The sequence below is a fragment of the Cavia porcellus genome, unplaced genomic scaffold, assembly GCF_034190915.1.
Source record: "Cavia porcellus strain 051 isolate PalLab524CR breed Dunkin Hartley unplaced genomic scaffold, mCavPor4.1 scaffold_1, whole genome shotgun sequence".
Lineage (NCBI taxonomy): Eukaryota > Metazoa > Chordata > Mammalia > Rodentia > Caviidae > Cavia > Cavia porcellus.
This window is the reverse complement of record NW_026947484.1, coordinates 158,958,205-158,986,181: the sequence shown is the minus strand read 5'-3', so window position 1 is coordinate 158,986,181 and position 27,977 is coordinate 158,958,205. Positions and strand designations below refer to the sequence as shown.

The window sequence follows — 27,977 nt, the reverse complement described above, 5'->3', positions numbered from 1 at the left end:
TATGGATGTTTTACTAAAAGACAGGAAGAACTTTTTCCAGTCTTTAAAGTAAATACATATTCAAAGGATCTTAAGGCATACCATTTATTCATATTCATATCTATTGAAATACTGTACATCCACATACTTCAATAAATAGTTAAAAACCTGACCTCTTTTAAATCATTTCTGGATTTCAAAAAACAATTTTTTATTGAAAAGATTAAATAGGTAACTTTTGGCTGTGTCACAAAGCTAAGCACAATGGATAAATTAACAATTATTCAGTAATTTCATCAATATAGATTATTGGCTTTGATAATTCAGTTTCTCAGAGTTGTCTGGCTTCACGCGTAAGGGTATTTAACTATATATATGTTTTTTGTCTGGAATTATCTGGGTAATTTTCTTAGTTCTCCAGTCTACTTTCTAGATATAGCTTAAATGTTATGATGAAGCATTAATTTTTCAGCTAAGGTATAACCCCCCCTCCCAAAGTGGCTTTATGTTTGAAATTCTCTCTCTCAAATCTTGGTGTCTCAACGAAACACATGATACTATAAATTGGGTAGTACTTTTCATTATATAATTGTTGAATAATAGGAACTTAATGGTGTAACAAGGCTTATGCTTGGGATGAGATCCTTGTAAAACATAATTACACCACCTGCATTTAAACCAAGAATGCAAATGAATAAGTTAACTACTCTAATATTCTGGTTCTTCCCTCCCTCTCATCCTTCCTTATTTCTAGCTTTCCTCCTTTTCTTCCTCTCTTCTTATCTTCCTTTTGTTTTCTCTCTTTGCCTCCATTTCTATCTTTATATTTTTTCTTTACTCTCATAACTGCTCTTTATTTTCCTTCCCTCTTTCTTTGAAAAAAATTAGGGGCAGCCAAAGGAATCCCACAAATGGAACTTGTGGAAAATATAATGCTGAAATGAAGAGCTAAAAAAATTGTCATAGATTGAAGGATAAATCAATGTTATAAAACTGCTATTCTGAGATTGCAACAATCTTGTACAGTCAGGACTGATAAAATGGAGTAATCAGACATTTCATATGTCCATAAATGTAAAATCATCTACTTGAACATTATATGCAATACATTCACACAAAAAGCAAATACTGTAGTCTTATTTGAACAATATTGAACTCATAAATACTCATGATTTCACTCTGTCCAGGGGCCTAAGGACTAGGAATGCTGCTGTGATACAGAAAAACATAGTGAATACCTCCTCTGTTTAAAAATGTCACTCAATAAAGTCTCTTCTAACATAAAGGCAAATACATATAGCTACTGAGCTATGACTGTACTTCTCACGTTCTATGGGAAAAAACACCAGACTCCACAAATTCGGAATCATGACAACACTTTGAACTAATTATTTGGTTCATCCATAGTTTATACCTCAATTTACCTCACATGTACCCTACAAACCATACAAAGAGGAGGTATTTTTAACTCTAGGAAAATGGTCACTGTATAATATGCATTCTTGATCTGTTTCTTTCTCCCAAACGATGGTACAGATGGTTAACACTTTTGTGGTAGCACCACTATTTCTAGTAAGTAGATTGTTATGGAGTGTGTCACTTTAAAGCTGCAATACAAAGAAAAGATTTTGTAGTTTACTCACCAATTCCACAAAGAATAGATTTTTTGAAAGACAAATACATAAAAAATTTAAATATCGTATTTTTAAGAACCCACTTTAATAAATCAGTCGAATTGTGCTAAATTTATTACCACTAGTAAATTTAATAGCATTGTGTCATATTATTGCCATTTTGTGGGAAGACTGTATTTATGTTCCCTCATTTGTGATTCATTTTTCTAATTAAAACAGATTTATTGTGTATGTTGTTCTATTTTTTATTTGAATAAAAAAGTCACAATTTTTAAGCCATCCCTTATAGGGTAAAGTATTAGCTATCTTAAACATGTACAACTTCTCTAAAATGTCTTTTATCTAATATTTCTCGTAGAATCTTTGTTTTCGTATGACTTACAAAAGATGATAGTTTGTAGAAATATAGGTGTGCTAAATTGGTAACTTCATCCAACCTGTAAAATGGCTTTCAAGGCTGTGGTCTCTCTTTGAGAAAGAGTGAAACTCTCAGCCTATTCCTGTAAAATAGTAGTTTAGACAAACAGCATTTTCCTTCAAAAAGGTGGTTGTCATTCTTTACATAGAAAAAAATTTTGAATATGCACGGTGAATTAATAATTAATAGATCTTAAGATGGTCTCATCACTGGTATCTTCCTTCAGTCTTATCAATATCATGTAAGAAGATATGAAGCATGGTAATTTAGAGGGGTTCACTTGTTTGACCTACAGAGAAAAAGTTTCATCAAAGAATTAGTTACTTCAGGGACTGAGCTGATGAATACTAATATAAAATATTTGTTGTATTTTGAAACTTCTTAAATAATATGCATTCTGGACTAGCAAGTCAGTGATGTTTTCAGGCAGAAAATATGCAAAATGCTTCTCTCGGGAGAAGCACTCTTTCTGTCATATTTACTTACCTATCACAAAACCAAATTATTTTTGATCACTTACCAGCTCATATAATATTAGGTAATAGGACTTGCTGTTCTTTCCAGCAAACCCTCTTAAAAATGTTGGCTTGGAGCAGCGAAAGAAAAAGATGCTGTCTTGCTAGGCAATCCCTTGAGTGAGCTGTGCTATCACTTTTAATGAGAATTATTTCTCACCATGGATGTAACATTTTGTGTTAACTAGAAAAATCTCATATGGTACATTTACTTTACCGTGTTGTTAAAATATTTTTAATCCACAAAAACTGAGTAATTCTGGGGCAAAATTCTTAAGCCCCACTTTTTAACAGAAGAATACAGTTCAATAGCTCCTCAGAGATAGGGTCATGTTTAACTCTATCATTAGGCTTTAGTTTTGTTCACAGATTATAAGGTTTAGCAAAACACTTGGTATGAGTTGGAGACGAAGAGAAAAATATTATTTTATGAAGGCACACCCATGCTGAACTTACAGGAAAGAGAAGCGGAGCTGCACAGCCAGTTATAGTACAAGGCTCATTCCTGAAACCTGAATATCATGCGAGCAGAAAAATCTAGATATGTGTTATATCTCGAAGAAATGATCTGAAGGCAATATTATTTGCTGTCTTTATCAAAAAAGAAAGAAATGCATCTTTGTAAATGTGGATTGACTCTCATTGAAACAGGGAACAAAATGCTTGTATTGCAGCCTTAAAGAATCACATATTCACTGCAATATTCGTTTTTTGTAAACTACAGCCTGCAACCTAGCAGACCATGACTGAATGCTTTTGAAAAGTTGTAGATTACAAACATGAAATCACAATTAATATCCTCTAAAAGTAATTTCAGAGCTTTCACGTCTTAAAAAAAAAAGGACAATGTGTACTGCTTCACAAGGTAATGTAGCTAATCAAAAAAAGAGTAGAATTAAAGTATTTACATAATGAGCAATTCTACAGAAGGCCATCATCCTCACGTAAGCACGGCTGATTATATCCCACGCTGCTTTTAACAAACTGTACCAGATTGGATCCAGCCATCAGCAATTTCAGAGAATCCTTAAAAGCCTTTTATGGGTCTTTAAATTTATTGTAGAATGGCATTCTTCAGGTAGAATATGCTGGTGAAAGAAGACAGTGTCAACACAAGGTACCAGCAGGAGAAAAGAACGTCTGCGCTCCCGGTAATTCCATACTGGGCTGTACTTGGAGCTGGAAAGAAATGGAAAAGATTCAATCAAAATCTAATATGTGTCTTTCAGAATCATAACACAATAATCAAGAAGCAGCAAAGTCTACTGGGGAACTCACAGGTTTAGGGGTGGGACAGAATTAGGCTCATGCCTGAGTCTGCTCTGTGAGTAAGCGTGGCCCATTTGACTAACCTCTCCAAGCTTCAGTTTTCTCAAGGGTAAAACAGAAATAACAGACATAATGTGATCAGCCTGGCTGGGCTGTGACAAGATCCAGAGACATAGCACATCTAACACAGTGCACCGGGGTTGACACAAGCTAGGTGTTCAATAAGCAGCCACCTAACACTTCGATTTCTCTGTGGGAATGATAAATAATTATATTTATGGACAATATCCATCCATGCATAGACCTCTGTATCTTTCTTATCAGCCAAAGACTGTACTAAATTCCAGAGCAACCAGAAAAGAGTCTTTCCCTACCAACGACTTTTTTTTGTATGTATGTGAATCAAGAAGAACAATGCTAATGCAAACCTAAGAATGTAAGAGTTGCATGCACTAACAGAAGCATCGCAGAATTTAAACCCACGTGGGCAAGGAAACAGAGTTTTAATGGATGGAAGCACCATGTGGATAGAAGAAATACACACTCAAAAGCAGGAGAAAAGGAGAACATAGGCCGAATTCCAGGATCTAAATCTAGCTTAGTCTTGCTGGACCAAGTTTTATGCCTGATGTGGAGGGAATTGAGAATTGAGAACTCTCGGCAGGGAAGATAATTTTCAATTGCAATGTGCGGTGCTTAGGTTTCCACGCTGAAGCAGATTTCGAGGAATTTGGAACATCTGAATGCATGACTGCATTTCTACATTAGAAAAGCCAAGGTTTTCCTCATGGAGAATCTCAGGTGATACTTGCCTAGGTGTCACATTGCATTGTTACCACACAGCTAAGGTCTCATTAAGTTTGGTTTGTGGTTGGAGGCCACAGAGTGGATTCTACTTCTGTGTAGCATCCAGTGGCTTCCATGTGTGTGGATTATATCATATTCTATAATGAATGTCTCGGACATGTTTAGACTTGCTCAGGACACTTCTCATTTGCCACAATAATAACAGTAGAAATAACAACAACAAAAAGTCCACCAACATAGCTTTACGTGCTTTTTCTTAATTAAACCTGATTTTTAAGCACAGATTCCTAGTACAAACTGAGGAATGCAATAAAAAAGGTACAATTTCACCACTTTCAAGTCTGTAACTCAAACATAGGATGAGTTTGGCATGCACTGACTTTGAATTACCTACCTGAGGTTTTCACTGGGACTTTCACAAGTGACTATACTGCCTTGTAGCAACAAGAATTGATTATATTGTTTACACTGTCAGAAGTTAAGGGCAAATAGGTGCATTAGCTTCTGCGGTAATATCTCCTCACAGGGCGATTGTTGGTAAGTTAGGGTCCCTGGGCTGAAGAGACTACTTTTCAATAAACACAGAGTGTAATCAACTACTTAATGCAATGCATCTGTGTGCATCACCAATGAGTTTTAAAAACAAAAAGTGATGTGGAAAATATATCTTGCTCAGTAGATAGGATTTAAAAATCTGATGTCTAAGGACTATAGTTTAAAACTGTAAGAGTACTTGTTTTCTATTGATAAAGACAAGAGAATATTTTCAAAATGTAAATATGTATTTAATTTGTGTACAATCAGGAAACAACTATTTCAGAGCATTTTTAAAAATAGGACTCCTGAGTGCAATAAAACTAGTATAATAGTACAAAATAGTAAACAAATGTAGGAAGTTGTGTTATAGATTAAAAAAAAAACCTGTAAAAGCTAAAGGGAAGTTAGATATTATTTATGTTCCTGGACTGTATACTGGATATGCTTTGTGTGCTCAAGGGCTAAATCAGACAACACACAGGAAAAGATAAATAAAATGCAATCCATTCTGTCAAGAAAAAGTTCACTCTAATAGGGGTTACAAATAAACACACAAATATAGGACATATTCAGCTGCCGTGAGAGGTAAGGGCAGACTTAGAAACTGCACAAATACAAAAGTTCAGGCAACATAGGTTTTTTTTTTCTGTTTGTTTGTTTTGTTTTTTTTTGCGGGGAGGGGGGGTTGGTACCAGGCATCAAACTCATGACCTGGCATGTACCAGGCAAGTGCTTCAGCTGCTGAGCTAAATCTCTTGCCCCAACAGACTTCTTTTAAAAACAAAACTCAGTGATATAGTATACATACTTTAGTACATGTACATCTTAATTTCTAAAATGACTGCACATTGGTCCTTTGCTAGAATTTACTTTCATTCTATGACTTTATTCTCATTGACTGACCTTCATTAAGTGTGGCTTGTGTGTGAGCTGAACTAGTTAGAGAAGAGGGTCCACGGCATTAAACCGAAGGCTCTCAGTACTATTTGGGTTAATTCGATTAGATTAGCATGTAAAATCCCAATAGAATATTCCACGCTAAAAAAGAAAAAAATAAAAGAAAGTAACTTATAGCTGTTATGAGAATTGGCTTCAGGACTCGTAAAAGTATCAACATCTTCAAAATGGCTCTTTGGATTTCCAGAAATGTCCTCCATTTTGTCTTACAAAAATATTAGTTCCTCTGTGTTTTCTTGGCTACTTTGGATGGATTTCATAAAATGCCACTAGTGCTAGATAAGGGGGTAGTCTCCTCTGGCTTGCAGTCCCCTTGAAGTCAGGGAGTGCGACCTCTTGTCTCTCATCCTCTTCTGGTGATGAGAGCAGCATGACCATGGCACCAAAAGAGTGGCTTGATGGGGACCCCATGCCACACTGGTTTTTGGAGGCCTTGTGTCAGGCGAGAGGCAGAAGTGCCCAGGCTGGATGCAGAGCTAAGCCTGTGGGATTTCTCCCATTTGTCAACAGGAAGATCCAATCTGCGTTTTAACACATATCTTACATCTTGTCTAATTATGATTATCACTCCCAATTACTTACAGCTGCTGTATATTATTTTCAGTCTTGGCAGTTTTCCCTTGTATTGCTCTAGTTTTTATTTTTAGGCAAGAGCAAATGTAACTGTGAAATATTTAGTTTTGGTACAATACCAATTACTCGCCTAGGCAATTTCCTTAAATTACTCAAGCTTTAACTAAACTACTCTGAGTCATTTTTCAGATTCCTATCACCGTCTTAGGTAGTTACTTAAGCTACATTAATTCTGCTTCCACAAGAGAAAACTTACATTTTCCTGAGAAAGTTTATACCTTACAGGGAAATGAATGATTTGTACCCAACTTAAGTGGCATGCAAAGGTCAGTGATTAATATGCACCCAGAATAGAGAACACATTAAACTACTGAAAAAATTATGTGCTATTGATTAGATGCCATTGACTGTGTGACCCTATTCCACAATTTGGAGTGTGAGAAGCTTGTTTGTAAGGCTGTGAAAACTTCTTTTAAGCAACATCTGAGCCCCTATACCATCAGCAGCTGGGAAACTCTGATTATACTTTGCTTTCTTGAGTCACTTTGTTTTACCTAAACTGTGGGTGGAGTTCAAGGGAAGAAAAGAACAGCAAATCAGGATGCACTTTGCAACCAGGCATTCAACCTTTGATTGTGGACTCTGGAGAAATCAGGCAGGACTCAGAATAGGTGATTAATCTTATTATTCCTTTCTCTTATTTCTTGTGTGAAGTAGTCCTTATTCAAAGAGGCAAAGAGATGGCATTTTTGCTATAGCACAGCCCAAGCATGCCTTCTTGTGTGCCATCTCACCCTGGTGGTGTGGGGGCATCCACAGAAGGGTGAATACCACATGTCTCCGTGTTCTTCTTCCCCAGGACTTTGGGCTTGAGGAATTGTGCTTGCATAGCACAGTGCAATGTAGTGAACCAGATAATGTATGAATTTTCAGTTTGTTTCTTCACCTAATGTTATTTTAATGTCCTGTCCAATGTTTCCTGGGATATAGAGAGATGAACAGACTATGGCCCATTTTTGAGCAGCTCCCAGATTGGTAGGCTGTTTCGGGTGAGCCCCTCCCACAGACAGCATCTCTGGCATTTAAGTGAGAGAAAGTAAGACTTGAGTACCTGGCCCTGAATTCCTGCCAGCCAGTCTTCCCCTTTTCTTTAGCAGCAATCAGACTAGCAAAAGCATTTTTGTGTACTTTTCTGAATTTAGAGGTCTTAGGCTACCAACAAAAATCTGTATTTAGGTAATTACTTTAATGATTTAGATTTTTATTTTTCACTTGATAAAATAGTGACTAGTTGGAAACCCCAACATCTTTGACAACCTGAACTTTTAAAAGCAAAAGATACTAAATTTTTTTTTTCACAGAATCGCTTTCTGTTTTGTGTGATAACAAAGAAAATGATAGAAGAATCACACCACTCTTTTCTGCTTCTGACCAGTGGAATTTCCCTGTCAGCCTGATGGTCAGAACTCCCTACCTGTTTCTCTGCCAGTCCAGCATCCTCAAATCACAGCTTGCTGAATGACCATTTTGCTAGGGTTCATGGTCTACCAGCTTGTCTTCTCAGCAACAATTTCATTAGAAATTTTAAACACATATTTGTCTCTGCCATTACCAATATTCAGAAATATGCTACGACTTGTATTCAGAAATCTGTGTCTGCAAAGAGCCAGATGAAATTCTCCAAGGCCATTACCTCTAATGTGGGGAAAGGAGAATAAAAGTGAAATCCACCCAAACGTAGACAAGTTCTGCTGTTTTATTTTCTATCCTTCATGGTCATTAAAATCTTAAAGATTGAGTTGCTTGTTAATATCTTCTGAATGAGCTGGATTTCCTTTGATTATTTCTGTAAGACAGAAGTAACACGGATATGCTACCTCTGTTTTGAAGTGTGTGGTCCATACTGTTGATTCTGTATAAATCTCAATGTTTCTTTGAATTTGATGTGGTACAGTTATCCATCCCAGTTTGGAGAGGCAGATAAGAGCCCTTACATATTTTGGTGTGTGTGTGTATGTTTTTAAAAAGCCTTTATTGTGTGAAATATTTATATACACATACAATATAATACAAATTGGCTTCACTACATAAATTTTAGCTTTGGCCTTTAAGGCATCAGCTTGCTGAAGAAAAAAGGCTTCACAGAAATAAAAATAGAAACCCAGCTGTGTTCTTAAGGTCACCGATAGTCATTGCCACCAGCTGTCTCTTCACTGTGACACTGCTAGTGCGGATTAAAAAAAGAGAGAAAGAAAAACGGGAGAAATTACAAACTGGCAAGCAGTTTTGCAGGTTGTATGGGTTTTTAAGCCTCTATCTACGTGGTTATGTGGGTGTTGATATATTTAAGTTTTCCTGTAGGGTGTCTAAAGTTGGAGATTTGACAACCATATAGTCTTGTTCGTTAAATTTTATTCTTCGCATCTTTTGTGTCAGGAAGGTTACCCTAAACTAGCTTATTTTTAGTTCCTCTGTGATACTGTTCTTTCAGCACTAAGGATCAGGAATTTTATGAAGCTTGATTACCTTTTTCAATTTTTGGAATATTCCACCTACTGTCCTTTTTAGAATCCTTTGCAAATGCCACGCAGGCTGGTGATTATCCTGCCCCACAGCTCTAATTTCTTTAGCTTGTGTCCCTCATTATGTCGTTAGCAGCTGCTCTCAATGATCTGCTACTTGTGCCATTATATTTTGGTTATTAAAAGTTCTTTAAAATATTCAAATGATTTTGTGTAGAAGCTGACACCTCCTGTCAACCCCAAACTGCATTTCCAGCCCTAGGGCTCCTGTTCTCTGCCACAATCTGCATGTGAGTCACACTCCACGGAGGCTCTCCACGCTCGGGGCACTGCCAGATCTCTGCTGTTTCGATGTATTCGTTCACACTTGGTTTTCTAGTGCCAGAGACTTCTGGGCTTCCATGGTCTGCATGTGTTGAAATAGTGCAACCTGCACAGAAAGTTAGAACCTGGTAGAACTCTTAAGGGTCCTGGTGCACCCTTTAGTTTTACAGAGGAAATGAGGCTGGTAGGTTTTCAGTGAAGCAAACATAAACCAGAACTCAGGTTTGCCCTGTGCAACTATCTTCTGTGCCTTCCGTTCTGTCTAGCATCCCAGGTGGAATGCATCCACCAGCCCCTAATTTCTCTCATAACAATTTGCTATGGTCTGTACTTTATTACTCTCATGTGCATCTCCTTTAGTAAAATCTAAGTTTCCTTAAAGCAAAGATCGTACTTTATTTCTGTATCACTCATAGCATTTGATCAAGGGGTTGGTACAATCAAATATTCATTGTGGAGGACTGAATTATAGATGCATTGTTTTAGTTTCTGCATTTGCAATGAAGCTTTAGCATAAAACTCGGGAAGGCGTAGGGAAGAACACTCAAAGGAAGACAATGCCATTAACTAAAAATTCAAGACTCAATCATCTTGAATAGCCAATTTCTAAGGTTCAAAATTCAAGACATTGTAGAGTAAATCTGGTTCTATCTTAGCGAAAAGAAAGTTTTGTTATCTTGGCTGTTTCTGAAGGCATCATGCCATAGAGTTACACACACACACACACACACACACACACACACACACCCCAGAACTGTTAAGAACTCCATTTTGTGAGCTATTCCTATTTGGATGTATTAGTGAAGTATGGAGACTGATGTCTTACGATCAGACATACTATCCACCAACTTAACTCTTCAGCGCTTCACTTTTCTCAGCTGAACTAAGGAGACACAAGTATCTTTCTCTTAGGGCTGTTTTGATAAAAAAATGAGACAGCTAAGGAAAGTACTTACTACAGTCTTGACAACTGGGCATTAAATGGTAGATCTTAAAATGTATTCTGACTTACATAAGAAGTGCCAATCTAAAACCCTCCCTTGACCCAAGAAGAAATATTTAGTTATTAAAACATGGTCATGTGAGCAAAAATTTTTATACATTTGAGACAGTGAGTCACAATGCAACACTCTCCTTCTAATGCATAGCTCTTAAAATGTAATCAGAAAAGGCTTTCACTAAACATATAATGCTTGAGAACCTGCAGGTCATAGTGAATGCCCATTCCTCATGCATTGTTCTATGTGCAGAGGTGCGGTTTTTGTATCCAACTCCTTGAAGTAGATTTTAATGCTGTAAGCCTCATCCTGTTAATCTCTGGGTTAGTCATCCATGTTTCGTCTGCTTAGATTTACCCTCCACTTCCTCCTGGTTCTCCAGCTTCTGTCTGACACACTTTGACTTCTACTTAAAAAGCCGCTCCAGGGTTACCTCTAGGTAACTTGCTCGGCCTCTTCACCGAAGGCCTCATTACATTCAGACCCCATGTCTTGCCATCATTTTTCTGTCATCCAGCCTGTGGGTTCCTAAAAGACGGTGGTCACGGTTTTTCATATTTCTTTTCTTTGCCTCTTCCCCAGGGGCTAGCACAGTGACTGCATATAATAAGATCTTTGAATAATTGCTCTTTTATATCCCTACATGAGATAAATTTGCAGAGTACACTGGTCTTGTACACTGTTTGTATCTGGCCTCACATCTGCTCCTTATTTTAGTTGTTGCTATGACAACCAGCTGTGTGAAGAGCAAACAATTGTGAAGTGGATTCCATGGGGTTCTTCAGTGGGTCCCCAGTAGAAGACAGCAAGGTTACAAGCAAAGGACCACTCAAGATCTCAACATTTCTAGAGGGACTTGTTTGATTTAGTCCAATTGCCCACTAGGGTTCCTTGAATTTTTTTCCTAAAATGACCACTTATAAACAAGTAAATTATTTTAGAGCAAGCTAAAGCATAATAACAATGCTCTGGTATAAAGCATAAAAGCAGTAGATTGTAACTATCTAATACAACTTAATATTTCCTTTTAGTACACATTGTTTTGTACATGGAGAGCAATAAATTAATTTTGGATAAATAAATCAATTAAAAGTAAACAATTATCTAATCTTTCTGGCAGCATCTTTTTGACTTACGATAGTTTTTCACCCATGCATCATTTTTATGAGCTCTGCATTAATAATATTGTTAGCAGGCATATGTCCTTAATAATGAAAAAGGAGTCTTAAAATCTTAATTAAATCTTTTTTTTTCTCATAGATTTTATCCCAGGAATATCACCCACTGTTTTACAATATCATCATTTTGGTTTCTGCTATACCAGCAGCAGTATCTAATGAAAGTCCTGTTGCATTTCTTAAATATTTAAAGACACTCATAGTCTTATATTTTTTATTAGGACTTTAACTATAAAATGCTCCTTTCCTGTATAACCTTGATATGTTCTTTCTGTAGGGCTCTCTTTTTACCTAAGGTGATCCAACTTACAAAGTGAAAAAAAAAAAAAAAGAGAGAGAGAAATACAGTCATTATGAAGGAAATTTGGGGGACATGTCCACAAAACTTAGGTATTAGGGAATTCTAGTCCAAGGGATGAAAGGAAAAATTTACATAATGAGCTTACCACTGTATACATGCTTAATCTGACACTGATTTTTAAAGATATGCAATAGCGTCCTTCCAAAAGCTAGAGGTGATAAGTTGTACAAAATTTCTTTAGACATTGGTCAATAAAACATCTCACCTCTGACTTGTTTGTATACTTGTCAAATTTGGGCATATATTTTATTTTTTGAAAGAAATTATGGCTATAATACCAGTAGTACTCACTGAATTAATAAATGCTCCAGGGTATCAACATGTTTTGATCCACTATTGCTTTTTGTCACAAGACGCTAGGAATATCTTTGTCTTTTTATACAAAAAATCCTTGTCATATTGAGTGATACCTCTAGTTTAGAGTATTTTCCATCATTCTTAAACTAAGTATATATATTTCAACCTAAAAGTGGAAAATTGATGTCTTAGCTTAAGTCAGAAAATCATAACGTAGGAATCACTGATTTGTGCACATGCAATTCCTTACTTATTCAACAGTTGCTTTTTAAGCACCTACCACGTGTTAGACATTGCATTTGGCACTAAATATACAAAGATGAGTAAGAGCTAATGCTTGATTTTAAAGACTTCACAGTTTAGTTGAAATAGAGGAGAAAGAGAATCATTTCACCCAATCATGTATTATTAGAATTCCAAAATTAAAAGAAACTTTGAAAGAATCCAATCTCCTTTGTCAAAATATAACTAAATCTGAAATATGGCTAGAGAAAGACATTCTAGATTTAAATCACTTTAAAGCGAGAAGATACTGGAACTTTGAAAAGGCAAAAGCTATGCAGAGAAGGAAGGGCTGCGTTCAAACTGAGTTTAGGACCTTTACCAGTACATCACACCGATCATCGTGATTTACCGAGTATCTTGTTTCAGGCTTTTATAGCTCTCACTGCTTATTAATATTAAAGGTGACAAAGATAATCTTGAACTATTTCTAAATCTAACATGATTGAAAGAATTCTACAATCCAGGAATGTACCCAACAGTTAAACACCTCTTTAGTTAGGCATTTCAACCAAGAAAATAATGAGTTTCTTCTATGCCTATGCTGGAAGTGATACAGTTATACTTTGAAGTATTAAATTTGGGAAATAATTTCTAAGACATACAGTCAATGTATGCTATATTTACATTTCCTCGATATATTGGGGTTGGGTTATTTTAGTATCTCACATGTCTGAAACTCACAAAAAAATTCTTAGTCAAATATTTGTGATTATTGAATATTTGCTTATTGGAAATTTGTGAATGATGACTTTATTTATATAGAAACAGCACTGTCTAGAATTTAAAAATAAGTGTTTATAAATTCTGCTACATATCTAGACTCTGTCTTGATACCTCCATTTCTCCAAAGTACTCCTGAAATCAGAAAATTAGCATTCAGAACATCTCTGAATAGAATAGTTTTTTTTTTTTTCTGTTGTTGTTCAAGAGAAGTTACTTCAGTTTACTATTCATGCTTGAAGTCAGGATTTGAAAACTTGAAAAATGGAAAAGGGATTAATGGGACTACATATTCCTAGAGAGCAAGACTATAGTTTAAAAATTAAATGCACCAATTTTTTTTTTATTGCAGTAAGTTTTCATCTTCTGGTGTACCCGTATCTAGGAATGGCTGCTAGTGAGATCAGAGAGGACACAAATGTGTGTGTTCTAACATACATTTCTATTTCACACTAACTGTAACTATAAGCACAATTAATAGGAATGTTTGACATCATTCTATTAAAAAGAATATCTGGAATGCCCTGTAAGTTTATGTTCAAGGTTTAAAGAAAACATTCATACATTTTTGTGTATTCTTAGAAATGTCATTATAAAATGGCTTGGGCCACACAACTGCATTTAGGAGAACTTTTGTTAATCATAAAGTTAGAAAAGGCAGATGATTACTTTTGATTTTCCTCCCAAAAGGAAACAATGTTAATATCTCATTGTTAGTTTTTTTCCTTCCCTTGAAGACAAAGGAACAGAAAAAGCACTGCTTGTTCTAGAAATCTCCCTTATTAAAATGCTTTTTGTCTATACTTAAACTATTCTTCTGATATTCTTTACAGGAACAAGATGATCTTTCGCAAAGTTTAAACATTACGGCAAATATCTACTTTTGGAGAGTAATAGAGCCACTTTATCCACGTGTTCGAATTGGGAATAAAATAAAAACCCTCACCAATAAGGCAAATAGAGGTTTTCATTAAGTAGCATCCCTGTTTATTACAGAGCAACAACAATAATTTTTTGGATTTCAGTTTAACATTGAAAACAAATCCCAGTTCCCTCTTCTCTTTGATGCAGCTGGCTGCTCTATGCCTAATTTCTAATACACAATGGCAATGCCTATTGTCACAGGACTGGCTTATTTGTGTATTGAAAGCTTCATTCAAATTTGTATGGCTTAGGATGTTCAATGCAATGCACAAATTGACGAGTTCGATATTCTTCAATTTGTCGTAATGGTTTTTGTGTGAATGTTTTTCTTATTTAAGATTGCCAGAATGCCATTTTTATTCTGTAAGGAGTAAGGTGACAGTTCTTGTAAAATCTCACAGTTGAATGCTAAAGACAAAGGCCTAGGTCAAGGTCACAGTTTCTTATAGCACCATGAAAACTAGCACTGATAAAATCTGGGCTTAGCAGCTGCAGGAAAGCAACCTGTGCAGGGCCTTGTGTGGTGTTTGCTGACAGGGAATTGAAATATGATGTGAGGCTATTAATGAAGGATTCTGGAAGTGAAAGGGAGTGAAATGGACAAAGTGGATGTTGAAAAAGATACTGAACCCTGACTGACACTGGGAGGGGCCTGGGGAGACTGTGATCAAAAGCTTTCCCCAAAACCCAGGCATAGTTAATTTGGAGCCCTGCACATACACCTCTTCACCCTGGACATTTCAATTTCCCCTTCTCACATACGATTACCAAATTCAACGAGCACTAATTCCAGTCGTTCTTTGAAAACCCTTCTTCAAGTACATCTTGCCCCACTGAATAGCTTTCTGGTTGGTTTTTAAGGCGTGGAAAAGGAATTTTGACCAAATAAGGTCACTATGGTTTTATGTCTTCATCCTTGAATCATGAAAGAAATGGATTCAAAAACTCATTTTAAAATAGGAGAAAAGCTCCAAAATTCTAGAAGAACAAAAGGTGTCACTATATTTCTTAGGTGCCAATTAGAGACGTGTGTCCTGTACATTACTTCTTTGAAGATGGTGCCTTTTCATCATTTAATTAGTAGGTAGGAATAAGAAGTTCTTTACCAAAGGATTAGAGGAACCATTGGAAAAACTGGATTCTTCTACTTAGTGTGGACAACTCACTATTTTAATTCCTCAAGTGTATTTTCAGTGTTAAGCACAGGGTAGGATAGCTACAGCATTACAGCAGCAAATATCTGGGCAAGGCATGTAAAGAACACTTCACAACATTCTGCATTGGTTTGGGTGGTTGTTACAGTGACTTCCTGACCCTCTTTTTTTCAAAGGTGACTGCTTCAGAAAGTTTCGAATCAAAAGAATTTAGAACAACAAACTACATCAAGTAATGTGTCTTAAATTTCTATCTGCATGATGAGTGTAGTAATACACTTGGATTATTGTGTTGAGGGGAAAATATGTGTAAACTTGCTTTATAATGCACAAATCAGTTTATACACACTATGTGATTGCAGAACATAATTCTCAATGGCTTAATGGAGACTTTAAAAGGGGAAGAGACTGAACTTTGTTGCCGTTTGTTAAACAAATTCTCACCAACGAATGGTAAGGGCTTAAGTGATGAATCAACTCAGTCACCAATAATATAACCTGAAGTGTAATAACCAAAAACTAAAAATAATTTAGAGAAAATAAAAGTATCTTTCTGGGGATGCCATCACTTTTCTGTTGTAATTTGTATGGTGCGATAGCTGACTTCTACAAGTATCTCTTTTATCATTCGCTGATTTATGCATCTGTGGGTTCCTTTAAGAAATATTTGTGTAGAACCTATCTGTGTGTAAGCTGTCTGAATGTCATAGGGGATAATAAATCACAGAGCATATGGTTGGAGGATTCTAAACACGTACCACTTACCCCAGAAATCCCATTCCCTCATTTCTAAGTCAAACACTAATATGGGTATCTGTGAAGAGTTTTTCAAATATAATTAGTAAGTATATAGGCCCAACCTGGTCATAGGAGCTCCTTCATAAGCAGACAGCTGTCTCCACTTGTGGTGACAGAAGTCAGAGACAAAAACCCAGAAGGTTTGTTCTGTTGGTCTATGATCCCAGGGCCCCACACACTAAGGAAGACAGGTGACTTGGAAGCAGAAGCATCCTCCTTCTGACAGCCAGCAAGGAAACGCGGCATCCTTCCTACAGTGAGAAGGAAGTGGATCCTGGCAACCACCTGAGTGAGCTTGGCAGTGTGCCCTTCCCTGGAGCCTGCAGGGAAGAACCCAGTTCGGCTGAGGTACCGGAGCTACCTAACTGTGAGCTCGTAATGTTGTGCTGATTTCAGTACTTCCATTCTTGGTAATTGCTGCAGACAGTAGAAAACAAGTATGAATCAATAACCTCCTTTTGTACCCGAGCCTGTCAGGTAAAGTGTTGACAGGCAATGCAACAGTTAAAGAGGCAAAAACTAGAAAGGGAAAACAAAAGGACACATCCAGGTAAAATGGCTAAGGGTCCAATGTGCAGCACGCACACTAGGTGCTCTGAGCTGCTGGAAGGGTGTTTCACAGTGGGCTTCTTGGGTCTCAGAAGTTCTTCCCAATCAGGAGGCCATGAAGCATAGTAAGGTTTGGCAGGGAAGGATTTCACATAGCTTCAAATGAATCTCCCTGTGAACCTATTTGTCTATCTTTAATTCACATTTTCGTTTTGCTGACGTTATAATCCTGTGCTGTCTCTATTACTGATGATTTCTACAAACCTTTCTCCACCTATGAAAATAAGAACAAAGGCTGCAATCAGAGACTCCAGGGGGCTGGTCCTATTGCTCTACTGAAAGGAAATAATCATCAGCTACTTATAAATCCAAGATTACTCCACTTCCATGCCGTGCCCTGAAGGAGATACCACATTCCTATATGTAATCTCTGTACAGAACACAGCAAGCAAGCTGACCACAGGACCCTGTGTACACGCCCCCACCTCTTCACTATGAAAGGCCCAAATCTAAATACTTGTCAGTGAATAGCTAATCCTAGTCAGCCCATAACAACACTCATCTTTCTAAGTCTTTTGTGGCCAAATAATAAATACAGATGATACAGAACATAGGCACCATGGCAAATTTGTACAAATAGAATCTAGAGACAGTGACAGAAAGCTTAGTCAAGCATAATGCCCACGATGTACAAAGCAAAAATCAGGACAGTAAAACATCAAACATTTCCCTGAGGCTCTTGATTGTATGAGGGTCCTTTGGGTCCTTTGGTTTAGAACTACCTTCTCACATTCCCACAGCTGAGTTTGGACTAAAATATTCGTTATTTACAGCCCTTATTGAGGCTGCAAGGATATATATTACACATATGCACACTGCGGAAGCCAGAGTCATGTCTTCTGTTCATCTTATTTCCCCAAGGTTACAGTCTAATTGTGTTTCTAGTAGGGGAAAGAAGGACACAAACACTTATTCCCCTAAAAACACTATTTCATATGTAAAAACTCATGTCCACCTAGTTCACTTTTGTATGTCTTGCTGCTCCATGCTGCTTATCATGCATGAAGCGAAGAATGGATGGAATGAACAAAGCATAGAGTTTGTTGTTCCTGCCGTGTAAAGTTACCACAAATAAACTGCACAGGGGAAAGAATAAATGTGGAAATAACCTAAATCTTTTTATGCAGATGAGGTTAAAAAAATATCAGTCTCCCTTAGAACTGCTTCTTTACATTGTAACAGCAATTTATGTTAAGAGTCACTGGGACAAATCAGCTCATAATTTATTTTAAGAAGTCAAACCAGCAAGATCAAGTGTCCTATAGGTGGTATTTCATCTCAACATATTAAAGCATTCTTCAGAAATGTAAAAGATAATCTCAACCGCTGTGTTCTGTAAGCAAGCAGAAAATTATGTAAATCTGATTTCCGTACTATGTGCCTGCTCTCTCTTTAAAGCTTACTAAATCATATCCAGATTTGTAAACACAAAAGCACTGGATCCAAGATACATTTGCTTTTCAAACACTATGAGGAAAGGTATTTTGCAGGGTGTAATTGAAAAATTCCTATCTGTTTTCAAAAGCCAACAAATCAGCCGGTTGTGTGAGATTAAAAAAGAGCCACCAAACATCACCTCTTCACTTATTATGGGCTTAATTGCTTCCTCATAATGGAGTGTGACAATGTGATGGGGATAAGAATAGCACCTGCTTTGAAAACCACATATCAAAGAAATGCCAGCCAGGGTGCAGGCACCGCCACAGCAGCCCTGTGGAAATTCCCCCTCACCTGTTTCTTAAGCCATATGCTCTTACTCTCTCTTTTTAGAACTACATAAACTCATCGCCTGAATAACTTGGTGGCTACTCTGTTAGCTCACTTAGAAATGTCAGTCTTCTTCTCCCCTGCATTTTGAGATGCCTTAGGTACCCATGAGGCATATGTAAATACTGGGGATTTATCTGAGACTAATCTCCTAGACCATCTTCCATGGACACAAAAGATTCCTACATAGCACACACTACAAGAGGGAGAGAAGACAAACCTTTGAACTGGAAGTTACAAGAATCTTGAGTCAATAACCATGCCAATAGGATAGACCACTGGCCTCACTCTTCCTTTATTCTGAAGAAGGAAATCCTTTGATGTAAGGTTAATTAATTAAACTCCTAGCTGCTGTGGATTTGCGTTTACCTGTCCTAACACAGTCTAATCTATTTGGAAATACATGTCTAATGTGTGCTTTCAAATCTAATTTCTTGTTTTGTGTTTGGAGAAGGCAGGAAATCCCTAGCTTTGCTGTGGAGTTGATTACGGCAACAAATCTGCAGATTAAAAGATATATGCATTGCTACCTCTGTTTTCAGGTAAGAGAGATGAGTAACATTTCTGTAAATTTTAAAAATGAGGTGCACGTGTGTAATCTCAGCATCTGGAAGGCAGAGGTAGGAGGATTGGTATGAGTTCAAGGCCAGCCTGAAATGCTCAGTGAGACTCTGTCTCAAAAACACAAAAACAAAAAATAAAAACTAAGTAAAAATAAATAAAAATGAGATGAGATCAAATTTTCTATTTTTATGAGCATAAAGCAAGTAGTTAATTATCTGTCAAATAATTCTAGTCAGTCAGTTTGGTAAATCATAAAGTGATAACATTGTGCTAATTTGTGTATCCTAGAATTTCGTGAGACTGAGACATGGAAAGAGCTGTACACTGACCGACAAAGGTAACAGGACAAACGAGGAGAGATGTGCTCACAGGACAAATGAGCTACGCACCTGTGTGTAGATACCCCTGCTGAAAACACACACACAGGGCACAAGCACAGACACACACTCACAAACACACGCTGTCACACATGCCAGTGTCACTGAGCCAGTGGAAGACACTTCCTGAAAGGTCAAATGGAGCCTGAGACTAATGGGGGAGTGAGCTGGCCTGGATAGCACCCCGTTTCTGTATTTGCAGGATACTACTCCAAAAGATGCACAGGCCCCTTGTTTTTCACAGCAGAAGGCATGAGTGGCCATGCCAGCACTGGGGCTTAGTCCTGGCTAATTAACATGACACCAAGGTGTCACTCGGCCGGTGGGCTGAAGGCTCCACATCGTTATCCAGGCATGCATGGGTGGTGAGCGCCATCCTAAATATTTCAGGATAACACTTGTACAACAATGCTTTCCAAGCTAGTGTTTTACAAAAACGGAAATTCATCTTCCTGTATTTATAAAACTCTTGTAGTTATAAAGGCACTGAGAATGACCCCCAATGCATGCAAGATGGAGTGGGGCCCTCAGAATCAGTGTGCTCTTGTGGAAATGCATAGCTAAAGGAGAATGAACACCTGACTGAGGCATGCTGGAGATTAGAAAATAATGGGAATACCTAATTCTTGCCTAGGCCCACTGTGTTTAAGCGCGAGTCTAAGATTTTTGTATCTGTAAAAGTTTTTACACGTCGCTACCTAGATGTGAAAACCAGATGCAAAAGCATTGGATCCCAGATTTAATTTAACCCATGTAGTTGTAAGATCTGCATTATTAATCACATTGCTAAGGCTGACCTTCAGAAATAAGCCAAACGAATTAAATAAATAAGCATAGTGGCCGTGAAAATACAGAGAAAAGAAAAAGCCCTTTTGATTCTCTTTAATAAGGAGGGGGAAAAAGTACTTTAGAAATCTTTGTCACCAATGGGTAGCGTTTCTTAAGACTTCTCTTTTATAAATAAGTCAGAAGGAGTAAGGAGAAATCCTGGCAAGATCACTGCGTATTTTTTGCTGTTGTTGTTCTTTGATTAAGAATGTCATCTGGATAGTTTCAGATTTTTTTTTTCCCTAAGCCACATTGAATGGAACTGGCAAACACAGCCATATTTATTTTCAGTGTACTAAAACTTGGTGGAAAAGCTCTTTTTAAAAAAAGAACGAAAGACTACCCAGCATGCAAATGAATTCTTTTAAGCCAAGGATCTACACATCCAGGTATCGCAGCAGATTTTGTGACGTTACCAATGGTACAATGAACACAAAGCTTAGAAGGGGCTGAAAGTTGCTGCCAAGTCTAAATCACGTTTTGATTTTAATTCATATGTTCAGTGGATGGAGCATAGCATCCTGGAGAGGAAGGATGGGATGGGTCCCGCGTCTTCTTGCTATGAGGCTGAGCCAAATCACCGGAGGCCAGCGTTCTCTGAGAGTGGAGTCTGGAAAGTCATCCATCAGAGGCCTGCCCATCTGTTAGGTCCACGCCAGGGCACCCCACTGTGTCCTCACCCTGGGAGCTCCCAGCCAGTGCCTGGCTTTCCATATATCACCCCTGTGGCAGCCAGACAAATGGTGGTGATTAGGACCCTGTCCGGTGGTTCTGGCTGAGAGAGCCTCCCATTTTCACATCCCTGCTTTGGGATACTCTCCTCTTTCTCCTAACAGTCTCCCCTTCAGGCATTTCCTCGTGGCCTTCAGGTTAAGTGCTTCTTTTAGAGAAAGAATTGATGCTCTTTTGTCTTACAGTGAAAATATAATTAATAGATTAGGCATATTTGGTTCACTGTCCAAGATGGGAGAATGATTTATGCTAATTGTTTAATGGATGTTCAAAGTCCTTCTATGTTTGAGGTCTTGTGCCCACTTTGTCTGTCTTCTGAGAACCCTAAGTACCTGGTAGGGTGGACAAAGCAAACGTACGTGTAATTGTCACATAAACTCTGAGGAGGCCCACCTCTCCCTGTCCTGCAGAGTCCCTGCTCACGGCTTGATAAGAAGGTATTTCAAGGAGACAGCATCTTCCTAAGCCAGCAAGCTGTTACCTCTCAAGTTCTGTTTACCTCTGGTGCTTCCTGGCAGACTCTGGCCATTGCAGCTCCTGACTTCTGGTTTAAAGGCTCTTTTCCTGTCTGTTTCTAGCTTTCCAGTTTCACGTGTACCCAGCTGATTCTTCCTTGGCTCTGCTGGCTCTGCAGACTTCCGTCTGACTTGGCTCCTCTCTGGTCTTGATGCCATTACCACCTGCCTGGCTCTGTAGCTTCATTCTTTCTCCTTGATGCTCAACTAGGTCACAGAGGAAGGTACAGGGCCTGCTTTATTTTGTCTTATTTAAAATTCAAGTTCATAGTTTTGGTTTTTAAAGGTACTTCTTTTCTATAGTTAGTCACACTGTGTTTTCACCCTAAATCCTTGGATTATCCCAACTTTCTAAAGTTCTGATAGCATGGGGTTGTTCATGAAACATCTACATTTCAGTCTGTTGATACTGAACGTGTACATGAACATATATAATTTACAGATTTTGCTGAGTTGTCTTACAGTTTTCTATAGTGTGACTCTCCATATATGAATTACAAAGAGAACATTATTTTTTGTGATCAGGTCAAAAAATACTCACTGGCATTGTTTAGCCATATTTGAAATCCAAAAATACTGGTTAAAAGGCAAGTAAAATATAATTCAACATATGATGAAAGTATAAACCTTGAATTCAGTTTATTTAATATTTAGGTACACAAATACAGAGTTTGAACTGAGAAAAAATGGCTGTAACTGCCACTTTTTCTAACTGGAAATAGGAAGATGATACAAAGAATGGCATAGAAGCTCAGTGTTCAAGCATCTTTGCCATTTCTAATATTTCACTCAATGGTTATAAAATAGCAGCTTTAAGACTGTGTCTTAGCTGTTCTTAGAGAAAAATTGCCATTGTTTTAGATCTGTTTGAAATCTTCTTCTGGCCAAAATCAAATCATTAAATCTCTCTTTTTTTTTTACCTAACCACGTGCATGTAGATTTCCTCTCTAGGATATCAACAATGATTGTAGGGCCATTTTAAAGCATTTTAAATTAAACTTAACAAAAATTAAAGTCTGTAGAAATTCTGTGTCCATACTTCACAATATTTGTTGCAAAGGAGGGAGATGAGTATTTCTTTTGTTTTATTCACAATGGCATATCCATTCATTCAACAGGTATTTCCTGAACATCTACTATTTTCTAGGGAGTTCTAATGCCCTAGGGTTACACCAATGAACAAACAAGTTTCTTGTGGTCAGGAAACTCACATCCAGGCAAGAAGATGGAGAAAAATAAAACATTGGGCATGATATGGAATTATAAGAAAAAATAGAACAAAGGCACAGAAGGTGATCGGGAAGGAAGTATACTTCCTATGCACACAGGATTTTAGAGACCTTCGCTAAACACTGGAATAAAGTAATGATGAAAGGTCTTAAAATATTTGGGGAGACAATGGTAGGAAGAGGGGTGGTTGGCACTGCAGTCCCAACATTTTCTTGTTGAGTGAAAAATAACAACAGCAGCCAAAAGACTGGTTGGAGAAGAGAGGAGTCCAGTAAGACTGTGTGTACAAGATGGGAACGCCAGGAGACAAGATCGCAAAGGCCTTACAGAAATTGGCTTTCCTTTCTCATGAGATGGGACACTTTCAATGCTTAGGAGCATAGGGCTGACAGGTTTTAGATGCATCATGGGCTCTTTGGGATAAAGTGGGGACAAGGCCGAGGCAAGGGAGAAAGAAAGGGAGAGAGAAGTCAGGCGACTGTCACCCTTTAAGCAAGAGACAGTGCATATGCATTAGCAGCTGTGTTTGTTCAAAGAACTTATTTTATGGCGTGTCTTTAAGGTGTGCAGTGTGAATTTCTGATCTGCTCGGGTGCTGTGCTTTATGTGCTTATGTCCCCATCAGAAGCCACGTTGATGCGAATCCCCAGAGTAACTGGACAAGGAGGAAAGCTTTGTAGGAGGAAATTGGACCTCAGAGCCATCTTATTAGACCTGTACAGAGGGCTTTGAGGACCAAGTTTCTGTGCCCCTCTTCAGTGTGAGCACTCTGCAAGGAGTCCTCTGCAAGCGCAGGACTCCTGGACCTTGACTTTGGACTTGCAGCCTTCAAAACTGCAGAAACTACGTTTCAGTTGTTAGTAAATTAACCAGCCTTGGCTATTTTATTATGGCAGCCCTATGATCACAGTGATATGGTTACTACATTTGAGCTAATTAACACACCCATCTTTTCACATAATTATCCACAAGCAATTGCTTTATGGAAACCTCAAAATGGACATGATGCCACAGAATGTCCCAGATCAATAAATAAATGTCACTTCTGGAGCCCGGGGTACACACAAGATGGAGAGATTAATTTATTCTATATCTTGATGATTTATTATTATTGCTAATAAGATAGTAGTTTGGTATATTCCAAATTAACTTCATAAACCAAGAGAAGCTACTAAAAATATCTATCACCAAGATGCATTTTTTGAAAAAATCAGAATCACATTAAGGTGGCAGAATCAATACAGGGCTAAGATGAAAGTAGTCCTGCACATAAGTGTGATCAAAGTATACTCTATGTGTATATTTGTATGTGTGTGCATATGTATATAAAATTAAATCTGTATAATTAATTAACTGTTCAGGCATACATGGAGTTCTTTCCTTTTATCTTGTTTTCCTTCCTTTTTTTTTTTTTTTTTTTTTTTTTTGCTGAAGATTGTTGCCACGGTCTTGTGCATATTAAACATACCCACTATTACCAGGCTATACTCCAATCCCTTATAGAGGTTAAATATAAGCTCTATACTATTTGTACTATACAAAGCACTGTAGATACATGGCTTGACAAAAAGGAATAATGTTTTTAAATAGTATTTTCCTGAATGAATATAATCAGTAAAATCATAACAAAACCTCATGGTTCAGATTAGGCCAATGTAAAAAAGGCAGAGAGGTTGAGGACTGCTTTCTCAAGGTACAAGGTATGTGAAGTTTGGGAATGACAGCTAAAAAGTAACAGTTTCCATGATGGTGACATGTTTAAAAGTGATTCTGGCAGTAGTCGAACAACTGTTCCACAAAAAAAATCACTGAACTGTTCTTACTGGTGAATTATGTTATATGAATTATATCTCAATAAAGTTGCTAGTAAAGGATGTAATATCAGACATGGTGGTGCACAACTGTAATCCCAGCACTCAGGAAGCTGAGGCAGGAGAATCCATGTAAGTTCGAGACCAGCCTTGGCTACAAAGTGAGCTCAAGATCAGCTTGAGCTGCATAGCAAGACCCTGTCTCAAAAAGACAAACACCAAATGAACAAAAAAAGTAACATCAAAGTAATAAATGAAGTATTATCCATCAGAAGTAATGGTCACATTATAAATATGATCTCAAAAATTCTAACTTTAGTGAGTCAAGAAATTCAGGAATTTTTAAATCACATATGGCCTGTAATCTTAGTACTCTGTGAGTCTGAGGCAAGAGAATCGTGAATCATACCCCAACCTGGAAAAATCTGACAATCTATTTCATAAGTCAATCAATCAATAAATATTCCTGGGGGCAACTGCTTAGCATGAAGGCCTTGAGTTCAATCCTTGCGCGCATGCGCGTACACACACACACACACACACACACACACACACACACCACGAGAAGAAAAAGAAGGAAAAAAAATATTAACTTGCTTTGTGCAAAATATTTTGAGTGCATTTCCAGACCTTTTGAATCCTCGGATGGCAGTGTGAGTCCATGCATTTATATTCTCTCCTGGGAAGAGAGTGAGTGAGGAGGCTGGGATGGGAATGAGACCTTGGGAGAAACCGAAAGGGGGTATTATTGAGTGCTCTAAGGAAACAAAATGCCTGTGTTTATCAAGATTCATCCAGAATATTTTTTTTTTACATATCTTGTGCTTCTGGTAAATTTCACACAAAAATCACTGTCCAGGTTGGATGTAGAAAAAGAGAAGTGCAGTGTGTGTTTAAGTCGCAGGTGAAAGAACCCCACAGAATACAGGTTTCACGGAGTCTGCTGCAGAAAGAAGTACTCTTCAGGCTTCTCATCAGTAGCCACGGCTTCTTTCCGGAGGGGCCTGCTCTTTCTTGGGACTGTGTGCCTTACCAGACATGGTCCTGTTTCTGTTAGTTACAGCTGCTGATCTGTGGCTCACATCAGCCACCTTCCAAATTTCACTGCTCATTAAGATTTTCAGTATGTAACAGATAAATCTCTGTAAACCGTTCGGCTAGATTTGAAGCTGCACAAATGACTCTTTCTGAGCCCCTAGTCTACAATGACAAAATAGCAGGTGTTCTGATGTCTGGGGCCATGCTTAAGCTTGGCACCAAGAGCTTTTGCAGAGCTACTTCAATCAGCTTCTTAGGAGAAATACAACTGTGCTTATACTCAAACTCCTAGAACCTCTTCCTATTGTAAAGTATTTCTATCACATAATAATGATACTTCAAATGTGATGAATCCTGGCATCTTTGTGCTGAAAAATTACACTGTATAATAATAGGCTCTCTAAACAAACATAATTGTCTTTTCATTTCAATGAAAAGAGGGGTGAAGAACTACTTTGGGAGAAATAAAGTAAGTGTGTGTGTGTGTGTGTGAATGGGTTTTCTTTCTTTTTTCTTTTCTTTACAATTTGAAAAATGATTGAGGCACCACAATATTTTTGTCCTGGCCTGGAGCACCGACTGGTGATGATGGCCCTAGGTTAGATTCTGTAGTCAACTAGTCTCTACCCAAACTCATCACTGGTTGTCAAGGAAGCCTGAGTGTTTCAGACAGGCTGTTACAGGCAGAAAGTCACTAGACACTCTTGAGAGTGCATCTGACCACATTTGGTACTATGGTGGCCAGATGGAGAAAGCTGGCTCTACACTTGGCCAATCACAGGGCTCTGTACTCTCCAGGAGGAGCAAGCATTTCTGGCCAGAAATGTCCACGGGACTTACTTTTGTGTCATAATCTTTTCGCCTCACTCTGATCATCAAACAACTGTTCACTTCCCCTCGTCTGACATTCACAATAAAAATAAAAAGTTCCTCTCAGTCTTTCCAGTGAACCAACCCTCAAATCTCCTGTTCTCTGGTCACTGCCCCTGATTAGTTTCCATTTCCCATTTCTGTTCTCCTCCAATGACTCTTAACAGTCATGGTTTCCACGTTCTGTGCAGGGCTATGATCGGTTCTGAAAAAGATGATGTGTATTGGCGGATCGAGTCATTTTACAGATCCCATAGCTCAGAAAAGTGGTGGGGAAGTCCACATTGAAGTACGTACCAAAGGGCAAAGGCTGAGAGTAATTCATTGGTTCAGTTTCTAGGGTTCGGATGGACTTCCACACTACTGCATCTATTTCCTTTCCTTCAGTGAGGCTGAAATATGTTGACTATTTCTACTCATCCTGATGCCATATACTTACTTTCCCATGCTTCATAGGTGGGACTCAGCACTCTGGGTGTGGCTTTTGGTTTGAATCGTTCTACCAGTCTTTATCTCCTGCCCTCTGTCTTTCCCACTTGCGTGTATGCACACACTATTATTTTGGTTTGTTCTCATTTTTTTCTTTACCACCAAGCAATTCATCCTTTTGTAGTTTTTTTTTTTACCATCTCTGTTCATTTCTTAAGGAATTTAATCCTATTTCTGTTCCCTCGTTTGTGGTTCCACTAAGAAAATGTGTTGTGTATCATCTATCATCGTTTCTCCTAAAACTACCAATCATCATGTCATGTCCCAACAATACTACATTTGAGTATCTTTACCCTGTGTATAAAGTACCTTATTCCCTAAATAAATCAATACATCTTCTTAGCTGATGTACACAATAATAATTTTCTACAAGTTGCAAAATACAGAATCACCCACACGTCCTGAAAATTCTTATAAGTGCCACTATCCCCACCCTATCACAAATTGTCCAGGTGTAATTCTGCATTGTTAATCACAATCAGAGCTTACAGCCATAAGGTAGTTGGCTGTAATCATACTTCGGAGAGTATGATTCTATTTGGAGTAGTGATCAATTTCCAAAATGGAAATTCTATTAATTGTCAGCATATAACAATATATCTGACCTTTGATATGAAAAAAGATACTCTCTAATGTTCTACATGCTGAAGTCGTTTCCCATAGTTTCTTTAGTGCGGTTAATATATAGGTCACGGATACAGATTCCACTCAGCACTATGCCATGGAATTCAGGTTCATCTTTCTCCCTTGCCATGCCCTGACATCAGCAACATTACCCCCAGCTGCCAGGTTCAGCTTTTGGCTCTCAGATTTCACTATTGATTCAGAAGCTGCAGATCAACAAGATTCCCAGGTGATTCCAATGCATACTACGTCTGCAAAACCCTGCCACGGAT

At 37.9% G+C, this 27,977-nt stretch overlaps 1 protein-coding gene across 2 annotated transcripts in view; it reads right to left on the bottom strand.

Moving 5' to 3' along the window:
• Window positions 1-70: 70 nt before the first annotated feature.
• Negr1 (neuronal growth regulator 1) overlaps window positions 71-27,977 on the bottom strand; it is a 772,989-nt gene continuing 745,082 nt past the window's right edge. For both annotated transcript variants that reach the window (XM_063258286.1, XM_003478817.4), the window contains one exon: window positions 71-3,725. In XM_063258286.1, coding sequence (XP_063114356.1) covers window positions 3,601-3,725 — 125 coding nt within the window. In that variant the 3' untranslated portion in view covers window positions 71-3,600. The remainder of the gene's footprint in view (window positions 3,726-27,977) is intronic.